A 20,686-nucleotide genomic window follows, 5' to 3' on the forward strand; every position below is an offset into this window, starting at 1 on the left:
AAAGGAAAACACAGCTTAATTTTTTAAGGGAGAAACAGTGCTGGCTTAATTTTATAAGGCAGAAACGGTGCCTGTGGGCTGGCTAAAGCCGTTTTTGATAATTGTTAATATCAAATCAATTATCACAAAATGCTGGTCTAATGATTCCCATATTCACAGTTTAAAAGAGGAATCATTATTTCCATTTCCATATAAATACAGAATATATAAGGTTTCCATACCATACAAATTGCTTTTATTAGTATTCCAAACTTGATGCAGCAACAAAGGAAACTTCTATATTTCAAAATCCATTAAACTATAACTTAGGGCTGGGGGATAGTACAGTGGGTAGGGCACTTACCTTGCATGCAACCACCCTCGGCTTGCTCCCCAGCATCCCGTATGGTCCTCTGAACCCCTGAGGAATGATCCCTGGGTGTGGAAACAGAAGAATTCCCTGAGCATTGCCAGGTGTGGCCCCAAAATCACCCAGCTAAGACAAAACTTTCACTGACCTTCATTTGGAAGTAATATTCCACATAATGGCATACTAAAAGGCAAATCAAGGGACTGGAGTGATAGCACAGCGGGTAGGGCGTTTGCCTTGCATGGGGCCGACCCGAGTTTGATTCCCAGCATCCCATATGGTCCCCTGAGCACCGCCAGGAGTGATTCCTGAGTGCAGAGCCGGGAGTAACCCCTGCGTATTGCTGGGTGTGACCCAAAAAACCAAAATAAATAAATAAATAAATAATAAAAGGCAAATCAAGAAATGAATTTAACAGAACTCTGGAAGTGCCTTCAAAGAAGTGGAAATGCTTAAAATTCCATTTTACGGCCTAGTAGGTGGACAGCAGGCAGCTAGCCTTGACGTGGGGAGCCCAGGGTTTGTCCCCACCGTTGCATGCCCAGTGTTTACCCCAGGCCTGCCAGGAGTAAACCCTGAGCACAGCTGGGCGTGGCCCCCAAAATTACATTTTAACGGAGTGGTGTCAGTACCTACATTTGTGACAAGTTTCAAAGAACTCATGAAATCTTGCAAATCAGGTTTATCAGAGTAACAGGTCAGTTTTGAAGATAGGAAAAACTTTCCAATTAAGGTTTTGTGCTTTCCTGTTAGAAGTTGGTTTCTCATGCTTTTAATTCCAGCACCACACCTATCACCAGTGTACCCACCTCCCTTCCCCAAGAGCCCCAACACTCCTCTCTCTCAGCACCCCACAGCACACATGTGCGCGCGTGCGCGCACGCACGCACGGACATGCACACACACGCGCACGCATTTCAGGTGTGTGGGTTAGTTGCTGTGTTCTCCCACTGTGAAGAAACACTATTTGAGCCCATTTGGTAAAATGTTCCTTCTTCCCCTAACAACAATTCCAGGTTCCAGAGAAGCTCTGAACTTGTTCCTGGCACTATTGGAAGCAGCCTTGGTAGCCCCTGAGCACTGCTGGGAGTGACCTTAGTTAAAAAGTAATAATGCTAGTCTTGGTATTACATGATCAAAGATTATACTGTTACTATGTTTTGAGGCTAATTGATAGAAAATTGTGGACCTTTTTTTCCTTGTTAATGAGGGTGTGTATAGTGTCCTTGATTTTACCCCTTTACCTACAGAACTTTATGTATTTTACTGTCTAAGGAAAAGTTTGTTGGCCCTGGTCAGATTTAAAAAAATTTTTTTATTGAATCACAAATTACCTTACAAAGTTGTTCATGATTGGGTCTCAGGCATATAATGTCCCTTCACCAGTGTACATTTCCTGGCACCAGTGTCCCCAGGTTCCCTCATGCTTCCCCCACCTGCCTCTGTGGCACCTCCTCTCTTTCTCTCCCTCTCTAGTCCTCTCTCTCTTCCTCTCTCCCTTTCTCCTTCCCTCTTCCTCCCCCTATCTCTCCCTCTCCCCGTCCCCTTTCCACTTTTCGGACATTATGGTTTACAGTCAGATTATGTTTCCCAAACTGTCTCAGTTCTGATCTCTTCATGTTGGTGATGTTGTCATCCTGCTGCGCTCGTCTTAGAGTTGTCGTTGGCCTCTTGGTGGTTGCAGCCTCGTGGTGCAGCACTGCCTTCTGCCACCCTGATCGGACCTTCTGCAGTACATAGGTTTCAGCTATGTTTCCTGTGAGTTGGAACCTCCAGGCTAGTGATTCCACCTGCTTGGCAGTATCCCTGGTTTTCCGCTTCGTCACTTGCCTCACCCAGTTTAAACTCTGCCATCATTTATCATGGTCATTTCCTTGCTTCGCTTCTTCCACTCTGGCTTCTTGCTCTTTTCAGACAATGTACTATCTTGTGCCTGGCATTAGAGAGGTCTGAGTTCTTTTTTTTTTTTTTTTTTTTTGTATGTAACTGCCCAGTTTTCCCAGCACTACTGGTTAAAGAGGCTTTTCTTGCTCCACTTCCTATTTCTTGCTCATTTATCAAAGATTAAATGATCATATATTTGCAGGTCTGTGTTAAGATACTCATTTTTGTTCCCATTAGTCTGTGGGTCTGTCTTCATTCCAGTACTGTGCTGTTTTAATTACTGTCGCTTTGTAGTACAGTTTGAAGGAGAGGAAAGTGAGTGATGCCTCCTGTCTTCTTTTTCTCAAGGGTTGTTTTGGCTATTCATGGGGGTTTATTATTCCATATGAATTTCAGGAGTATTTAATTTATTTCTTTGTAAATGTCATGGGTATCCTTATAGGGCCTGCGTTGAATTTGTATAATGCTTTGGGGAGTATTGCCATTTTGATAATGTTAATCCTTCTAATCCGTGAGTCAGGGTTTCCATTTCCTTGGGTCCTCTTTGAAGTAGTATTTTGTAGTTTTCTTTGTATATGTCTTTCACCTCTTTAGGTCAGCTGATTTCAAGGTATTTTATTTTCTGAGGCACAGTTGTGAGCAGGGTTGTATTTTTAGCGTCTCTTTCTTGTCTTTCATTATTTGTATATAGGAAAGTCATGGACTTTTGTATTTTGTAGTTTGCCACTTTGCAAATCCATTGTTTCTAGGAACTTTCTTGTAGTCAGGGTTTTCTAAATACAGTACGAGTCATCTGCAAATAGAGTGTGACATCTTCTTTTCCTATCAAGGTGATACCTTTTTCTTCCCTAATTGCTATGGCAAGTACTTCCAGTACTATATTGGATATTCCAATACTATAATATAATATTAAGTATTCCAGTACTATATTGGATATAAATGGTGAGAGCGGGCAGCCTTGCCTTGTGCTCATAAAATTTTTGTCCTCTTCATCTCTGAAATAAGAATGCTCTTACTGAATTAGGGACACTTTAAACTTTTAAGTGCGGATGGATGGGTGGGGGGGTGGCAAGTAGTGCTCAGGGCTTATTTCTTGCTTCTGTCTCTGTGCTCACAGATCACTTTTGCAGGGGCTCAAGGGACCATATGGGATGCCGGGGATCAAACCTGGGTTGGCTGCGTGCAAGGCCAGCACACTACCTGCTTGCTGTACCCAAGCTCTCTGTCTTAAACTTTAGAAAAATTGGCAGTGTTTGCTATTTTAAAGCAGGAGGAGTCACTTAAATAGGCTGGGGTCACCACAAAAGTAAATGAAAGCATTCTTCACTATTTAATGGACTTCTCTCATGTTATAAAGCTGTGAAGTGACACCTGTCACTATTTCTTTTTAAATGGTGGGGACTCCCAAGCGTGCAGGCCAGCAACTCAATTTGAGGGTTCAGGTGTGCCATGTTGGGGACCACCAGGCTGCAACAGGTGAACTTGGGACCAAGTCAGCCACGTGCACATTATGTATTATCTCCCCTTACAGTATCCCCTTCTCACTCCCGGGACCGGGCCGTTGATCCACACTGGCTATGCTCAGGGCTCACTCCGAGTTCTGTTCTCAGGGTCACTTCTGGCAGCTCTCAAAGGATAGTATGGGGTGCTGGGGATCGAACCCACATCAGTCATGTGCAGGGCAAGTGCTCTACCACTGTGTGGTTCCCTCCCACCCCAGCATTGCCGTGAGCCATCCCTGAGCCACAGCCAGGAGTAACCCTACACTCCACAAATGAGTACAGCCCCTCTGTGTCTGTCCCTCTCTTTCTGACTCATTTTACTTAGTGTGATACTCTCCATGTTTATCCATTCCTAAGCAAATTTCATGACTTCATCTCTCCTAACAGCTGCATAGTATTTCATTGTGTAGATGTACCAAAAGTTCTTTAACCAGTCATCTGTTTTAGGGCACTAGGGCTGTTTTCATATTTTAGCTATTGTGAACAGGGCTGCAATAAATATATAGGTACAGATGTCATTTCTACTGTGCTCTTTTGCATCCTCGGGATATATTCCCAGAATTGGTATTGCGGGGTCACATGGAAGCTCAATTTCTAGTTTTTGAAGGACTACCCATATTGTTTTCCAGAAAGGCTGGACCAGTTGGCATTCCCACCAACAGTGAAGGAGCGTCCGTTTTTCCCCACATCCACACCAGCACTGGTTGCTTTTGTTCTTTTGAGTGTGTGCCAGTCTCTGTGCTGTGAGATGATACCTCATTGTTGTTTTGATTTGCATCTCCCTGATGACTAGTGATGTGGAGCATCTTTTCATGTGCCTTTTGGCCATTTGTATTTCTTTTTTGAGGAAACCTCTGTTCATTTCTTCTCCCCATTTTTTGATGGGGTTGGAGGTTTTTTTTCTTATACAATTCTACAAGTATCTTGTATATCCTGGATTTTAATCTCTTATCAGATGGGTATTGGGTAAATATTCTTTCCCATTCTGTGGGCTCTTCCTGTATTTTGGTCACTGTTTCTTTTGAAGTGCAGAAGCTTCTTAGTTTGATGTAGTCCCATTTGTTTGTTTGCTTCCACTTGCATGGTCAGTCCTTAAAGTTGCTTTTCGCTTCAATGTCATGGAGAGTTCTGCCTACATTTTCTTCTATGAACCTTATAGATTCATGCTCAGACGACTTCTTACAGAATATAGTTTCCTTCATAGTATATAGATTCTGAGCCTCATAAATGATCTTTTAACCTCCTGGAGAACTTTCTGCCAGAGATATTTGTTCATGCCCAGTCTCCAAGGTGTTCGAATTGCTTGGGGTCTGTAATTACTACTCAGTGTATTTCTTTCAGCAGTCTTCTTTGTTTCACTGCTTCCCAGACTTGGTGTCTAGCTTAAGGATATTTTTATTTGGAATGACTATTATAATCCAGCTATAACTATAATGAGTATGCAAATATAATGATAATCATCAGCTTCGTTATTTATATTTTTAATAGAACTTACTGTGGCAGTAAAATGTGCTAAGCTTTGTTCTTAATTTGCATGGGTTAACATTTGGTTTTAGATAAATTCTATTACTGCTTCCATTTTCGAGAGTATCCCACCCACACGGCAAAGCCTGGCAAGCTACCCATGGCATAATTGATATGCCAAAAACAGTAACAACAAGTCTCACAATGGAGATGTTACTGGTGCCCACTGTAGCAAATCTGATGAACAACGGGGTGACAGTGCTACAGTGCTACTGTTTCCATTTTATAGATAATATCAAGTCTTAAGAGTTTTTAAAAAAAACATGCTTGATTTTAAGAAATGATGAAACCAACATTAACTTCCAGTTAATCTAGCTTTAGGACCTGTATTTTTTTTTTCTTTTTTGGGTCACACCTGGCAATGCTCAGGGGTTTCTCCTGGCTCTGCACTCAGAATTATTCCTGGTGGTGCTTGGAGGACCACATGGGATGCTGGGGATCGAACCCAGGTCAGCTGCATGCAAGGCAAATGCCCTGCCTCTGTACTATCACTCCGGCCCTGGGACCTGTATTCTTAAATGCTTTCTATAAAGTGGTGAATTATCTTTTGATTAGTATTTTAAATTTTTTTTATATCTTTCGTTTGAGTTTTGCACCATGCCCAGCAGCGTGCATGGCTTATTTCTGGATCTGCACTCAGGAGTCACTCCTGGCAAGGTTCAGGGGACTATTGGGTGTCAGGGATTGGACCCAGTTTGGCTGCACTACATGGCTTACCTGCCTCATCTGCTATACTGTCACTCCAGCCCCTGACATCTGCTCTTTGTTTTCACGTTTCATCTGGTGGTTCTCAAGGCTTCTGGGTAGCATGCTGGGAGGTGACAGCCGGGTGCTTGGCATGGGTATGTGCAGTGCCAGGGGTCAGACTCAGACTGCCCTCAGAGCCTCTGGCACGCAGCCCTCTGCGTGGCCACGTGTTCTGTCTGCTTTTGCTTGTTAACTCACCAAAGATGAATAGTCCCTCCTGGTGTCACTGTGTATTATCAGCGTGAACTTCGTCATAGGTGTCATCAGTAGTTTTACATGAAGACTTCGTCATGAAAATCATTTTCCTTCACTCGGATGAGAACGGAAGGCACCACTTCTTTCCTTAGAAGGAGAAGCAGCAGTGCTGGGGGCAACATGGCGGGTCCTGCCCATGCTGCAGGACCCCAGGACAGTGCCCGTTACAGACTTACTCTGCTTGTCTGACTCATAGTGGGTGACATGGCCTAAGAGAAGTGCGTTTCTATAACAAAGAGTAAGCAGTTGGTTTAGGAGAAGAACATTAGGAGGCAGTTATTTTGGAAGAAGAAAGCATGACAGTCAAGACTCAGAGCAGGCGCGGCATGGCTCAGGAGTTGGAGAGAGAGCACAGTGTTAGGTACGCAGGGCGATTGCCTTGCACATGGCCATCCCGGGCCAATTTGCAGCATGCCATATGGCCCACTGAGCATCACCATGGGTGCTCCTTGGGTGCAGAGCCAGGAGTAAGCCCGGAGTATCACCAGGTGTAGCCCCAAAATCAAAGGGGAGAGCACTTTGAGTGGAGCTCAGAAAAGAAATAGAGCTACCATCAAGCATGGTAGGAAGCAGGACCCAAGTTTTATTTCATTTAAGGATGGCAGGAGGCCCTCAAGAGGCTTGAGGCCATCAGATTTACTTACATTAACAAAATCTGGCTGTCGTATGGACTTGAAAGGAGGTGAGAGTTGGTCCTAAGGAGGCTGCTCTTACAACTAAGCGAGGAGAGTAATAATTTCTTGCGATTGGTTGATGACAGTGGGCTATGGAGATCAGGTTCTGTTTGACGGGGGTAAAGGAAAATTGTGCCTTGCACAGCTAGATGCAGAGGGAAAGGACTGACGTGTGAGCTGAAGATGTCTGTTTCGAGAGGCCAGAACATACTTGAGACTCCTAATTGTTGTCCAAGTGGATAATGTTGTGTAGGTGGTTTGGATGTAGGGTCTGGAGCTCAAATTTGAGAACTGATTTGAGGACTGATAGAAGTAGTTGCATTTTCCTCCTTGACCCAAAAAGAAGAATGAGAGGAACAGAAAGCTTAGGAAGAACCTTTCCAGCACTGAAGATGCGGGTGTCAGGAGCCTGGGAGAGCAGGAGGAAAGGAGCGCTCTGCACCGGTACTGGGGGAGCTGCAGGGAGAGCAGAGCTGCAGCTGCGGCCGGCATGGACCATTCTGACTGGGCCCAGGTAATGGAGAGGTCGGAAGAGGAAAGAGGGTTGGTTCAGCCACCGTGAGTCAGGTTAATACCATAGTCAGCTAACTTACACCTGAGGCTGTGTTCTCAATACTCATGTATATAATTCACCTGAGTAAGTGTCATAGGTTCTAGGTAAACAGGTAAGCGTCAGTAGGTAAGGCACTTGCTTTGCTCTCAGCTCTCAGATTCTGTCTTTATGCCACATGTGGGCCCCAGAGACGCTTCAAAAGACTCTTCTCACCCTTAAGGGACGAGATGTACTCAAAATGGTATTTCCCACTTTTGTTTTATCAAGCTGTAACTCCTAATATGAAAAACCTACTTCCTTCAAATACACAGTTCATTAGTTTATACTACAGTCACACTACAGTCCTCCCAACCAGTTGCTTCAGAACCTTGTGCGCACCTTCTCTGACTCTCGTCCTGCTGCAGGCGAGCCAGGACTCTCCCAGCGGACAGTGCAAGAGGCGTTCTTTCCTCTGAAGCTCCTTTCACTTACCAGGACGCAGCATATACTGTTCCTCTATCGATTGGTGTTGTGTGTGTAAATTTATACCACATTTTGTTTCATGATCATCCATTAATGGTTCGCTTTGACTTATTTCCATTATAACTAGGGCTGCAACAGATATTCTTTTTTGGGGGGGAGGTCACACCCAGCGATGCACAGGGGTTACTCCTGGCTCATGCACTCAGGAATTACTCCTGGCGGTGCTTGGGTGACCATATGGGATGCTGGGAATCGAACCCGGGTCGACCGCGTGCAAGGCAAACGCCCTACCCACTGTGCTATCTCTCCAGCCCCACAACAGATATTCTTACATGCAGTTAATGTGTGGATATGCTTTTCTGTTCTTTCGGCATATACTTTAGAATAAAATTGCTGGGTCCCAATGTAATTCTGTGTTTTACGTTTTAAGGATTTGCAGAGTTATTTTCCAAAGCAGCTGTGTCATTTTACAGCTTTCTAGGCCAGGGGGACTCCAGTTTTTCTGCATCCATGCTAACACTTGTTATTATCTCTGCCTCTTTAATTTTGATCATTCTTTGGTATGTAAAATTGTATCTTGTTGTAGGCAGGATTTGTATTTCTCTGATGAGTAAATGATGCTAGCATGGTTTCATCTTCTTACTGGTTATTTGTTATATCTTCTTCAGAGAAATGTTCTTTCAGATCCTCTGTCTAAATTAGATATGTCCTTTTATTTTTGAGTTGTAAGATAATATGATACAATCAGCAAATTTTTAATCCTATTCTTTGGGTTTTTAAAAACCCTATCATGAAGCACATTATTTTGGTATATATTTAGAGGCTTTGATTACATTCACAGCATCGATTAATCAAATAAAAACTCAGTTAAGGAATAACCGACCTTCCGTCCTCCAGCGCTGGTGCTCCCTTTGTGCCTTTGAATTTGACTGCCTGTACAGCATCTCAATGGAATTACTTGGTGTGTGTTTGTCCTTGTATCTGGCCTTTTTCAGTATTTGTCCGTTTTGTAGCTTGTATCAGAGTTTCACTTTTCTTCTAGAGGCTTCTCAGTGCTTCTGTGGGACCGGGTCCTTTCCTGCCCCCTCCATCGCCGTTCCTTTCTTCTGCTTTATTACTGTTCTTGGTGTCTCGATGTACCTAGCTGAAAATTAAACTCACACACACACACACACACACACATAGTATAATGACATAGTATAAGGACAGGTCAGTGCTGGCTGTGGTTTCAGGCATCTGCGGGGCGTGAGCACACAGCCTCACGTGAAAGAACTGTGCTTACCTGCTGTTACCCATCCCTGCATGGCTGAGGGTGGCCCACTGTTGGTGGTTGTGACTTAACTTCGGTCTAGAGATGATTGGGCCCTTGTTCTTAATCCTTCCCAGTGTACCTTCTAGTAGAATTGTTAGGTTGCATTGTACTTACACGTTTCGTATTTTGAGGAACTGCATGACTATTGTCCTAAAGAGCTACACACCATTTTGTCTTCAATTTCTTATGATGAGGTACATTTTAAATTTTGATAGTCTGGTTTTTGTTTGGTTGTTTGTACTTTTAATGTCTTATCAAAGAAATCATTGCCTAACCAGATCAATATTCTTATGTTTTCTTCTAAGAGTTTTGCACTTTCAGTTCTCACATGGTCAATTTTAAGGTGTTTTTTTTTTTTATGTAAGTTACATCTTTTCTGACAGCTGCATAGTATTCCATTGTGTAGATATACCAAAGTTTTTTTAACCAGTCATCTGTTTTTGGGCACTCTGTTTTTTTCCGATTGTGGCTACCAAATAAAAATTTTTAAAAATAAGTGATTTGGTCTAGATTCGTTACTCAAACCTTTGATGTTAATCTCTGAAGTCTCCACCTCTTGACACAGTGCTCCCGTGCACAGATGGGAGCTCTTCTGGCTTAAGTTGTGATCAACTTACAGGCTTCAGGCCCTTTGCCTTCAGGCAGCCTCTGAACAGTCACAGAAGGTGCCTGCATGAGAATGTAGGCGCTGTTTCTGGTGGATATTTCTTACCATCACTCTGTTACTCCTTATTACATGTCTTTCCTTGACTTATGCCACCTCACAGTAGCCGTCTTTCTGCTGAGAGTCAGTCATTTGACATTTTTAATTACATAAGACATTTCACCCGGCGACAGATCGTTTGGAGGGCTCCGGGGCGAGCGCAGCTGCACAGTGCTTGCCCGGCTCAGACATGCTCCAGCCCTGGGTCCATCCCTGGCATCACACAAAGGTTTTAAAAAAACAAAACAACAATAAATGAAGCTCTTTTAGACCAGATTCAGACTTAAATATGATATAGAATAGTAAACTAGAGGTGTCCAGAATCACTAATTACTGTGAAGGTGACTCGTGCGGCAGGAAAGGCACAGCGGAAGCTCTGCCGTTTGCCTGGGAGAGGGTGGCAGCCGGAAGTGGGTGCTGAGCGCCTGGACGCAACATGGGGCAGGCGGCAGCTTTCCTGGGGCGGGAGCCAGGGTCAGGGCCTGGCGCCCAGCACAGAGTGAGAGGAAGCAGCAGGTGTAAGGTGACAAGCAGCCAAGTGGGGACATCAGGTGCAGATGGACACGGGTGGTTTGATTGTCTTTTATAGTGCGTGTATCTTGTGTTCCCGGTTCCTCCATGGGATGTCCTTGTGTATGAGTAGCATGCATGCTTGTCACCACCCCACTTGCAGGGCTGAGGGCAAAGGGGAAGGGTTTGGGAGGATTGTGTTGGAGTGTCTAAGGCAGAACTAAATGAGTATTTTTCTAGATACGTCACGTCATTCTCTTCTGTTTACTTTGACTGTGGTTTTATTAATAAAGACTCTTACATTAGTTCCTTATATAACTCAGAAGTCCTTGGGATTAAAAACAAAATGCCGGGGCACTAGGAGTTGTGTCTTTGGGTTTCAATTGTGAAAACGAGACGCTATAAAAAATTTATTTTTGAAACAATCTGTTTTAAGTGATTTCTTGTTTTAAATTAAAAAAGAATAGTTTCCTGGGTTCAGATTTCATTTTGCTTTATCTTAAAAAAATTTTTTTTTAATTTAGAGAACTGTGATTTACAAAGTTGTCGATAGTTGAGTCTTCGGGATATAACATTCAGCACCAGTCCCTCCACCAGCACCAGCTTTCCCAGCAGAGTTCCCAGGCTCCCTCCCAAGCACTTGTACAGGCACGTTTTAAAGTGCAGCCTTATAGTTCAGCTCTCATGTGTCCAGTGCTGTGGAGACTGCCTGGGGTACATAGCTCTACCAGGTCCCCATCCCCAGTATGCAAAGGCCCAGCCCTGCTGCCTGGAACTTCCCTTTTCTGTTTTTTTACTTTTGTGTCCTCCTTTTTCCTATACTTTGGGGTCAAGGGTGATTTGTGCACCATTGCCTTTCCTCACCCAGCTATTCTATATGCCACTCATAAGCGAGATCATCCTGTGTCGTCTTCTGGTTTTATTCGATCAACAGGATATGTTCCCAGTTTCAACCAGGTTGTAGCAAATTGTATGATTTTGTAGTTCCTTAATGCTGCACAGTATCCCATTGTGGAATATTCCTTAAAGTTGCATATTATTCCATCATGTATTCCATTTCATGAATCTTCATAATTTTCTAGCTTGTCATTGGACACCTAGCTTGGTTCTGTATCCTAGTTAATGTATCATGTGTTGCAATAAATAATGGTGTACATGTGTCCTTTTGAAAGATTTCCTTTTATTTTTTTAAAGAAATGTATTAAAAGGGCTGGAGTGATAGTGTAACTGGTAGAGCAGTTGCCTTGTATCCGACCCTCCTGGGTTGACCCCAGCACCCCATTTGGTCCCCTGAGCTCCACAAGATCCCAGAGCAGAGCCAGGAGTATGTCCAGAGCTCTGCTGTGTGTGACTCAAAAACAAAACAAAAGAAATGAATTTGAAAAGGTTCCAGGAATTACAGTGACTTATGTAAAGGTAGCATTTCCCTTTTTCAAATGGATTTCTAAAGTGTTATTTTGCATGATTGACAAAAAGATTTTAAACAATAGCTACGCTATAGAAACAACATTCATATTACCCTTAAGTTCCTAGAATTGCATCTCTGAGAATGGGTTTGTTGTGTATGAACAGCTGAGAGACTAGAAAGGCTGCTTTGCAAAGCCTAGGGCCCTGAGTTTGATTACAGTCACCCTGCGAAACAACTCTCGCCCCATCCTGCTCCTATTCTCCGGGCACCTTGCTTGGGATTCCCCCCGCCCCCCGATATTTTTGATGAATTAAATTGAAATAAATACTATAAAGGGGGAAGATTTTTGTCAAATGACAAAAATGAGCAAAGTATGACAAATTTTAAAAGCTGTTTATTTAGAGATTCTTGGTGTAAAGTAATTCATTGTCTTAACAATATTTGTTTTCTCTTACACTTTCTATATCATATGCCAGGTGAAAAACCATTTCGCTGTGATGAATGTGGTATGAGGTTCATACAAAAATATCATATGGAAAGGCATAAGAGAACTCACAGTGGCGAAAAACCTTACCAGTGCGAATACTGTTTACAGGTAAGAGGTTTTTAGAAATTCCTTTATTTTAAACCACTTGATTAAAGTATATTTGTCATTGAAATTTTTTTGTCCTAAACTAAATTTTAAAATAATTTTAACAGATTTTTATTTCTTACTACTAGAATTATTGTTAGATTTATAATGAATAATTGGCTTAGCAAATTAATTTGGAATTGTTTATATTATTAAGCTTATATTTATTTTTATATTAATTGCTTTTTTCTCTCTCTTTTTTTCTTTTTCTTGGTTGACCAAAAATAAAATTGAAACCAAAAACTCACTACTGAACTCTGAATTTTGCAGTATTTTTCCAGAACAGATCGTGTATTGAAGCATAAGCGTATGTGCCATGAAAACCATGACAAAAAACTAAATAGATGTGCCATCAAAGGTGGCCTTCTGACATCTGAAGAAGATTCTGGCTTTTCAACATCACCAAAAGATAACTCACTGCCAAAAAAGAAAAGGCAGAAAACAGAGAAAAAAGCATCTGGGTTGGACAAAGAGAGTGCTTTGGACAAATCTGACTTAAAGAAGGACAAAAACGATTACTTGCCCCTCTATTCTTCAAGTACTAAAGTAAAAGATGAGTACATGGTAGCAGAGTATGCTGTGGAGATGCCACATTCTTCTGTTGGGGGGTCGCATTTAGAAGATGCATCAGGAGAAATACACCCACCTAAGTTGGTTCTCAAGAAAATAAATAGTAAGAGAAGTCTGAAACAGCCACTGGAGCAAAATCAAACCATTTCTCCTTTACCCACATATGAAGAGAGCAAAGTTTCCAAGTACGCGTTTGAGCTCGTGGACAAGCAGGCGCTGTTGGACTCGGAAGGCAATGCCGACATCGACCCTGTGGACAACTTACAGGAGGGGCCCAGCAAGCCTGTGCACAGTAGCACCAACTACGACGACGCCATGCAGTTTCTGAAGAAGAAGCGATACCTTCAAGCAGCAAGTAATAACAGTCGGGAGTATGCACTCAATGTTGGTACCATAGCTTCTCAGCCTTCCGTCACCCAAGCAGCTGTAGCGAGTGTCATTGACGAAAGCACCACAGCCTCCATTCTAGATTCCCAGGCGTTGAACGTGGAGATTAAGAGTAATCATGACAAAAATGTTATTCCGGATGAAGTACTGCAGACTCTGTTGGATCATTACTCTCATAAAGCTAATGGACAGCACGAGATATCGTTCAGTGTTGCGGACACTGAGGTTACTTCTAGCATATCAATAAATTCTTCTGAAGTACCTGAGGTTACCCAGTCGGAAAATGTCGGATCAAGTTCTCAAGCATCCTCCTCAGATAAAGCCAACATGTTGCAGGAGTACTCAAAGTTTCTGCAGCAGGCTTTGGACAGAACTAGCCAAAATGATGCCTATTTGAATAGCCCGAGCCTTAACTTTGTGACTGATAACCAGACCCTCCCAGCTCAGCCAGCGTTCTCGTCCATCGACAAGCAAGTGTATGCAGCCATGCCCATCAACAGCTTCCGATCAGGAATGAATTCTCCACTAAGAACAACTCCAGACAAGTCCCACTTTGGACTGATAGTTGGTGATTCCCAGCACTCATTTCCCTTTTCAGGTGAGGAGACCAACCATGCTTCAGCCACATCCACACAGGACTTTCTGGATCAAGTGACTTCTCAGAAGAAAGCGGAGGCCCAGCCTGTCCACCAAGCTTACCAAATGAGCTCCTTCGAACAGCCCTTTCGTGCTCCCTACCACGGATCAAGAGCGGGAATAGCTGCCCAGTTTAGCACTGCCAATGGACAGGTGAACCTTCGGGGACCAGGCACAAGTGCTGAATTTCCAGAATTCCCCTTGGTGAATGTAAATGAGAATAGAGCTGGGCTGACGTCCTCACCTGATGCCACGACTGGCCAGACGTTTGGCTAAAAACAAAAGTGTAAATAATCTTGGCACTTTAGAACAGATTAATCAAGAGCGGGGTTACTCTGTGTAAAATGGAGTGCTGTACAGATTAAAGAGCGATGTGTTATAACAAGTTAAGCTGACATGAATAGCAAGATAATCCAGTAACTGCATTTTGTTGGTTAGTCAGCATCCTTTGAACTGCCTTACATGTCGTCAACTCCATAGAAGCAATGCATAACTTGTTTTAGATCAGAAACTTGCTATTCCACCTACACCAAGTTAAAAGGAGAAAAAAAAGAGACTCGCACAATTGTTTCCTAACTGATAACATTGTACATTCTTAGGAGTTAGTAATTGTGTGAAATTTACTCATACTGTTTCTAAGTTTTTCAGCATAGTCATTGCACTTCAGCAGGGAATCTGAGTCTACTTTACACACAGAGTGAACTTAAAAGTTTAAATGTCAAGAGATTATGGCTTAAATAATTTAGTATGTCTAAGAGGGGAAAAGAAACCAAGAAACCACCTTTTTAAAAAAATGATATGCCATATACCCTTGATTTTAATTTTGCGTTATATTGACATGTTTTTTTTTTTTGAGAAAAAAGTAATAAAAATCTCTTAGTCCAAGACTCCACTATTTAAAAGCCTAATTACTTTTAAAATATGCATACTTTCAAAACTTCTACCAAAATAATAACTGTTAAAGCATTCACTTCTCTATGGAAGAATGCATATTGGTGTCAGTTACTTTGTACAGTTGTACCTAGATATTTTTTATGATTTTTTTCATGTGCCGGTATCAAGGTTTTGAAGTTTTAGTAAAAAGAAATATTCTGTAGATTACATTCCCAAGAACATAATGCTTACACAAATGTATATCCCACGTTTTAAAGCTAATTGTATTTTACTTTACATATACACTTCAGTTAACATAGAGCACTTAGAAACTATTTGATATTTTTGATTTCTCAAAGTTAAAAAAATAGATTTATAGGTTTGATATGGTTGTGTCATAATCATCTCATAATTGACAAATATAATTTTTGGCAATAAAAGATAATTGGGTATCTTTGGAACTGTAAAACCTGGCTAATCCTCTTTTTAGAATATTGATAGATTGGATAATTAAACAGTATCCAGAGAAACTAAAGAACCGGGCATTTTAATTGCTTATTTTATCTTGCGTTACTTTTTAATGAACACTGCTCATGGCAATTTTACAAACCAAAAGTGTTTACTAATTCTAGTAACTGCAATTTCTTTTTCAGCTAGATGAGTGATCGGAGACTTTTTGTTGCATTTCAAAATCTAAATAAACTACAGACTTTATCCTTATATCATGAATGTTTTTTTTTTTTAATACCTTGTCTTAAAATAATACAGCATGGTACAATAAATAGTGCTTTTATATGTACATGTATATATATACTTTTCTGAAGAATGATGGTTTGAGTTACACATTGGAGAGTTTTGATTCTTAGAAATTATTAGTTGTTTAATTACTGATTTTATTCTCTTAAATTTGTTTCAATTATTTGGTTTTTTATTTTTGGATTTCCACCATCTTATGTCACAGTGCATAGACCCATACAGCATCAGTGATACCCTAAAATTAATACTCTTGGTAGATGAAACCTGATTGTTGTTGATTTTCTTTTTAATTTTCATGTGACCTTATAGACTTGCAGTCCTTGTTTCCATATAGAGTGTTATGAGTTTAAATTATTTTTGTCTTTTATTTAATATTATCCCAAGGCTTTTCTCATAAAGAAAGGGAACAAAGAAATAGTCATCTTTAACATCTTTCACATTTATTTTGAATATATTGGTATTTTATGATAAGGGATATAACTAATGTTTATTATGGTTTCCTCTACACTTGGTTATTAAGCTTTGCTTGAAGATTAATTTTTCCATTTGTTGGCTTTGCTGCCAAAATTTTCAAGTTTTTTTTTTTTTTTTTTTACTTCTTTAGATATTTGAAGTTCTGCCATTATTGACTCTTCAGAATGATGTGTCTTGTGTTGTACATCACAGTTGCAAACATCACAATTGCAAGAAGGCTTAAACTCAGATGAGAGGGCAAATAGAGCTGTGCTCACCTTCAGTAGGCATCTATATTTTCCTCGTTCTGCTTTTGATGGTAGTCAGCTTGTGTGTCTGACTTAATTTTGTTTTGATTCTGATCAAGAGTTTTATTCCTTTGAAAACTTGATGTCCTTTTTGATGTACAATAAGCCCATTGTTCATTTGAACATCACCAGCACAGGTCTTAGAATGTGACTCAACTGCATGGCAGTTAGAAATTTTTAAGAAAGCAGCATTGAAAAGGCAGTGATGCATGCAGAACTTCAGGTGTTTTGTTCTGTCTTCAGCACACTTCTTTAAATCTACTTAATGGCAGACTTTTCTACCGCGTTAGAAGCATTTTTCAAATAAATGCTACTTCAGCCTGACTTTATTGATTTACCATTTAAATAAAGTTATCATTCTTACTGTGAAATTCTAAATGCCTACCAGAGTTACCTTATATTATCATCATATGATAAACGTCTCGAGACTTTGGGTTTCCCCCACTTGGTTCAGAAAGTTATTTAGTTTCTATTTGGGCATTAGTAGAAAAAGCTAGTGGCCTCTGTGCTCCTTCAGATTGGAATATTGAGGCTGAGATCCTGGTCCTTGTGTCTCTCAGTGAACAAATGTTCTATAGAAATGTGCTCTTGTATCCTTGACTTCCTGTCAGTGTGAGTGAGACGAGGACCTACTCTCGTTGTTGAAAGATTATCTTGTGAACAGATTCTAAATGGTTTTGTGTGTGTTTGTTTGTTTGTTTTCTCAATTGTACGTGTTTTATTTGTTTCGGGACACTTAAGTGGCTTTTAAGTTTAGTTGATCTATTTACATATATTCTCCTTAATACCATACAACTCCATTCTTTCATCTCTCCATAGGACTGTCAGTGGTTCGTAATTTTTCTTTTTTGAGAGGCAGACGACGCCTTGCACTCAGGGTAGAGTTCATTTCCACAGGTGAGAGAAATCGGCAAAGTGCCAAGTAGGCTACATTTCCTGTTTCTTTTTTTCCTTGTTCCTGCCACTTCTATCATTTCATTAATTCGGGTTTTTAAAGGGCTGTTTTAAAAAAAAAAAAAAGCCGGGAAACTTCAAAAGTAGGCATTACTATAGTACTGCATTTTTTAGGATCTTTTAAGTAGAACTTGTTCTTCACAGTATAGTTACTTGAAGCACTATTATAATCATTGAGAAACTTCTTGACTCTACAATTTAATTTAGCCTTTTTTCTGTTTCAAATTATTTTTATTTCAGGGAAATAATTTCCAGTTGTTTTTTGCTATATTCTGCAAATAAAAAACACGTTACCTTTTTTTTTTCCATTTCGGTAGGAAACAAACTAAAGCAGACAAACGTTTCTTGTTCTGTTTGTTGCTTTCTTTAATCCAATGGATAAAGTAAAACCCTGTAAACATTATTTTATTTTTTTATGCAATACCATGCTGTAAATATGGTTCATCAAATAGGATGTACCTATGATTGAATCTTTAATTCTGCACAGTTAGAGTTTATATATAAACGTGTCTTGACAATCAAGGACTTTTATGTGAGTCTTCCTTTATGATGTTTATTAATGTTATGCATTCCATTTGTTTTGAAGTGAGTACCAATGTGCTAATTTGTATTTGAAAGTATGTAATGTTTTTACAGCTTGTTTTTAAGAACCTGTAAATATGTACAAACAGATCACAGTACTGCTTTATGTTAGGAGGCATATGATGATGTACTGTATGTAAGCAATAATACATAGCAGTGCTCACTGTACAAGTAGCATCAGGAAAGTTCTAAAAGCATTTCAGAGTTATTCATCATCTTTTTCATTCAATAATGATGATCTTGAATCGGTTTTTATAAGCAAATTCCATTGTTCCTCCTTTTGGAACGTAACACTGTTTACACAGCATGATTGAAGTCCAGGGGAGACAGGCCCCATCTGCCCGCCCCTGCTCGCTCTCTCTCGCGCTCGCTCTCTCGCTCTCTCTCTCTCTTTCTCTCTCTCTCTCTCTCCTCTCTTCTCTCTTCTCTCTCTCTCTCTTCTCTCTCTCTCTCTCTCTCTCTCCTCTCTCCTCTCTTCTCTCTCTCTCTCTCTCCTCTCTCTTTCTCCTCTCTCCTCTCTCGGGGTGAATGGCCTTACCGCTCCTCTGCGAGGGGCCGCAGACCCAGTGCCCGTCACACTGAAGGAAGGGGGTGTGTTTTGTCTTTTATGGTTTTTGTTGTTTGGTTCTTTGGTTTTGTTTAGTTTTTCCCCTGCTTCTGTACTGCTACCTAACTTTGGTTTGTTTTGGATTTAATATTTGTTTCTGATTTAGATTTGAGCCCATAAGTTCTGAGGTGACTTCAGCTCTATTGTGAAATATAGTTCTCTTCAGATTTCATAGCTGCAATTCAGTAATTCTGAACTTTCTACTTTGATTTTTAGATACTTATTTTTCAAGCTTGATTCTCAGCAGAGCAGATGAATTTATTCAACTTCAATATAAAGAAAGACAAACCTATTGTAGTTTGAATTGAGTAGCTATTATACTGTACAGAACAGCTCACTATTTGAACACACACATCACTGCTTTAGATGTAAAACCGCCAATTTATAAATGTATATGACCTACATTTTATAGGAGAAATGTTTTTAAATGCTAGTCATTTATATAATGTGCTTTGAAGGATTTGCTAGTCCACTTCTGTCACTTTTTAGTACACTGGTACCTTTTATATGTAATGTATGCTTTTTATTACTGTAGCAAAGCATTTCAGTGGAAAGAATTTTGCAACAATATGGGGAAATTTTTTCATTGTTGGATTTGAATTATACTGAATTTTATCTGTGTAGTCGTGTCTTTATTTTAATGCTGTCTGGAAGGGAACTTGGTATCCAAATAAAGCAGGTAACCTCATTTTACTTCAAGGGCATACTGTGTAGTGCTGAATTTAATCTGGAACTCTTCTGATGATTTTGAAAAGCAAAGCAAATTTATAAAGATTGTACAGAAGAAATTAAATGTGTGATGGAAATTCTGGTGGCGGAGCACGTTGAGTTTTATGATACATAGTGTTATTTTCCTGGGATCCCCTATACCTTCTTTGTACTTCAGCTAATAAAGGAAAAAACATGGTCATTGAGCCTGGTGGGATAATAGGCTATTCTGATTATGCAGTACTACTTTTCCTATCCCATTTTCTGAAACTTTCTCAGTCACTGTAAATTTTTATTTTTTATTTCCTATTGATAATTAAACATGTACATAATATAGATGCTGTTGTATAGAACTGAATGAATTAGGTTGCTATGCTTGAGTTGGTAACTAAGCAGAAAAATTGTGCTGAGAATTCATGAAATGCCAGAACAGATTTACAGGACAAGGGGGCATCATGTGTTCTGGGAAGGTCACCGCAGATGTTTCTTCAACCTGCTGGAAAATCAGTGTGAAAGAAGCAACTGCAAACTGTCTCTGGTCCAGAAGGGGCCTCCTTTCCCCTCCTCCTCCCAAATATGAGCACTAAATTTCAAGATCTACTCAGGTGAAAATTGCTTTGCAATGAAACTTACCACATTGAAATTTTCACTGTTAAATAAAAAGATATTTGTGATATTTTTAAATACAAATTCACATCAGTGGTCAGCAGCCTGACAAAAATCGGTAAGTCAGTATGTTTTTAAATATATTTTACCCTCCAAATAGAATTGTTTCTAAGCAATTGGGAGGATTTTTATTTTGGTTGTTTAATATTTTTTAATTGTCATTGTAAAAATTAAAATCTTGCCTCACCCCATTATTATGTCATGGATGAATCGCTGAACCTGTATAATACACAAGCTTGTTTCATGCATAATCATGGAACATGGAAATGTTCTTTAAACTGATCTATTCATTAAGAGGTTTTAATGAGTTTCACAGGTTCTGACATTATTGCCATGTAGTTTAGCCTTGCTATTTGGAGCTTATAATATACCATTTTATGTATTGTGATATTAAAGGAAATTGTTTTGTTTTACTTTTAATTATTAGATTAATTTATATTTGAAAAATCTGCATTTGAAATGTGGACACTGGCTGTTTGAAAAATAAAAAAAAAAAGCACAGAATGCAGTTTTATGAATAATTTCGTAGCTGAGTTTCTCCTATCCTGAGCCAATAATGATAAATAAAACCATGGTATGTAGATTACTATTGAAAAGGATGTTCTTGGAATCAATGGTTTGTTAGTAGATTAAGAGGCCCATCATTTAGTTTGGTGTGGAAATTTATTACAC

General features: G+C 40.1%; 1 protein-coding gene across 8 annotated transcripts in view; it reads left to right on the forward strand.

Moving 5' to 3' along the window:
* Positions 1-19,344, forward strand: part of ZNF148 (zinc finger protein 148) — a 137,842-nt gene extending 118,498 nt beyond the window's left edge. For all 8 annotated transcript variants that reach the window (XM_055125288.1, XM_055125281.1, XM_055125282.1 and 5 more), the window contains 2 exons: positions 12,360-12,478; positions 12,785-19,344. In XM_055125288.1, the coding sequence (XP_054981263.1) occupies positions 12,360-12,478; positions 12,785-14,383 (1,718 nt within the window). In that variant the 3' untranslated portion in view covers positions 14,384-19,344. The remainder of the gene's footprint in view (positions 1-12,359; positions 12,479-12,784) is intronic.
* The last annotated feature ends 1,342 nt before the right edge of the window (positions 19,345-20,686 follow it).

This window comes from Sorex araneus, chromosome 2 (genome assembly GCF_027595985.1).
Source record: "Sorex araneus isolate mSorAra2 chromosome 2, mSorAra2.pri, whole genome shotgun sequence".
NCBI lineage: Eukaryota > Metazoa > Chordata > Mammalia > Eulipotyphla > Soricidae > Sorex > Sorex araneus.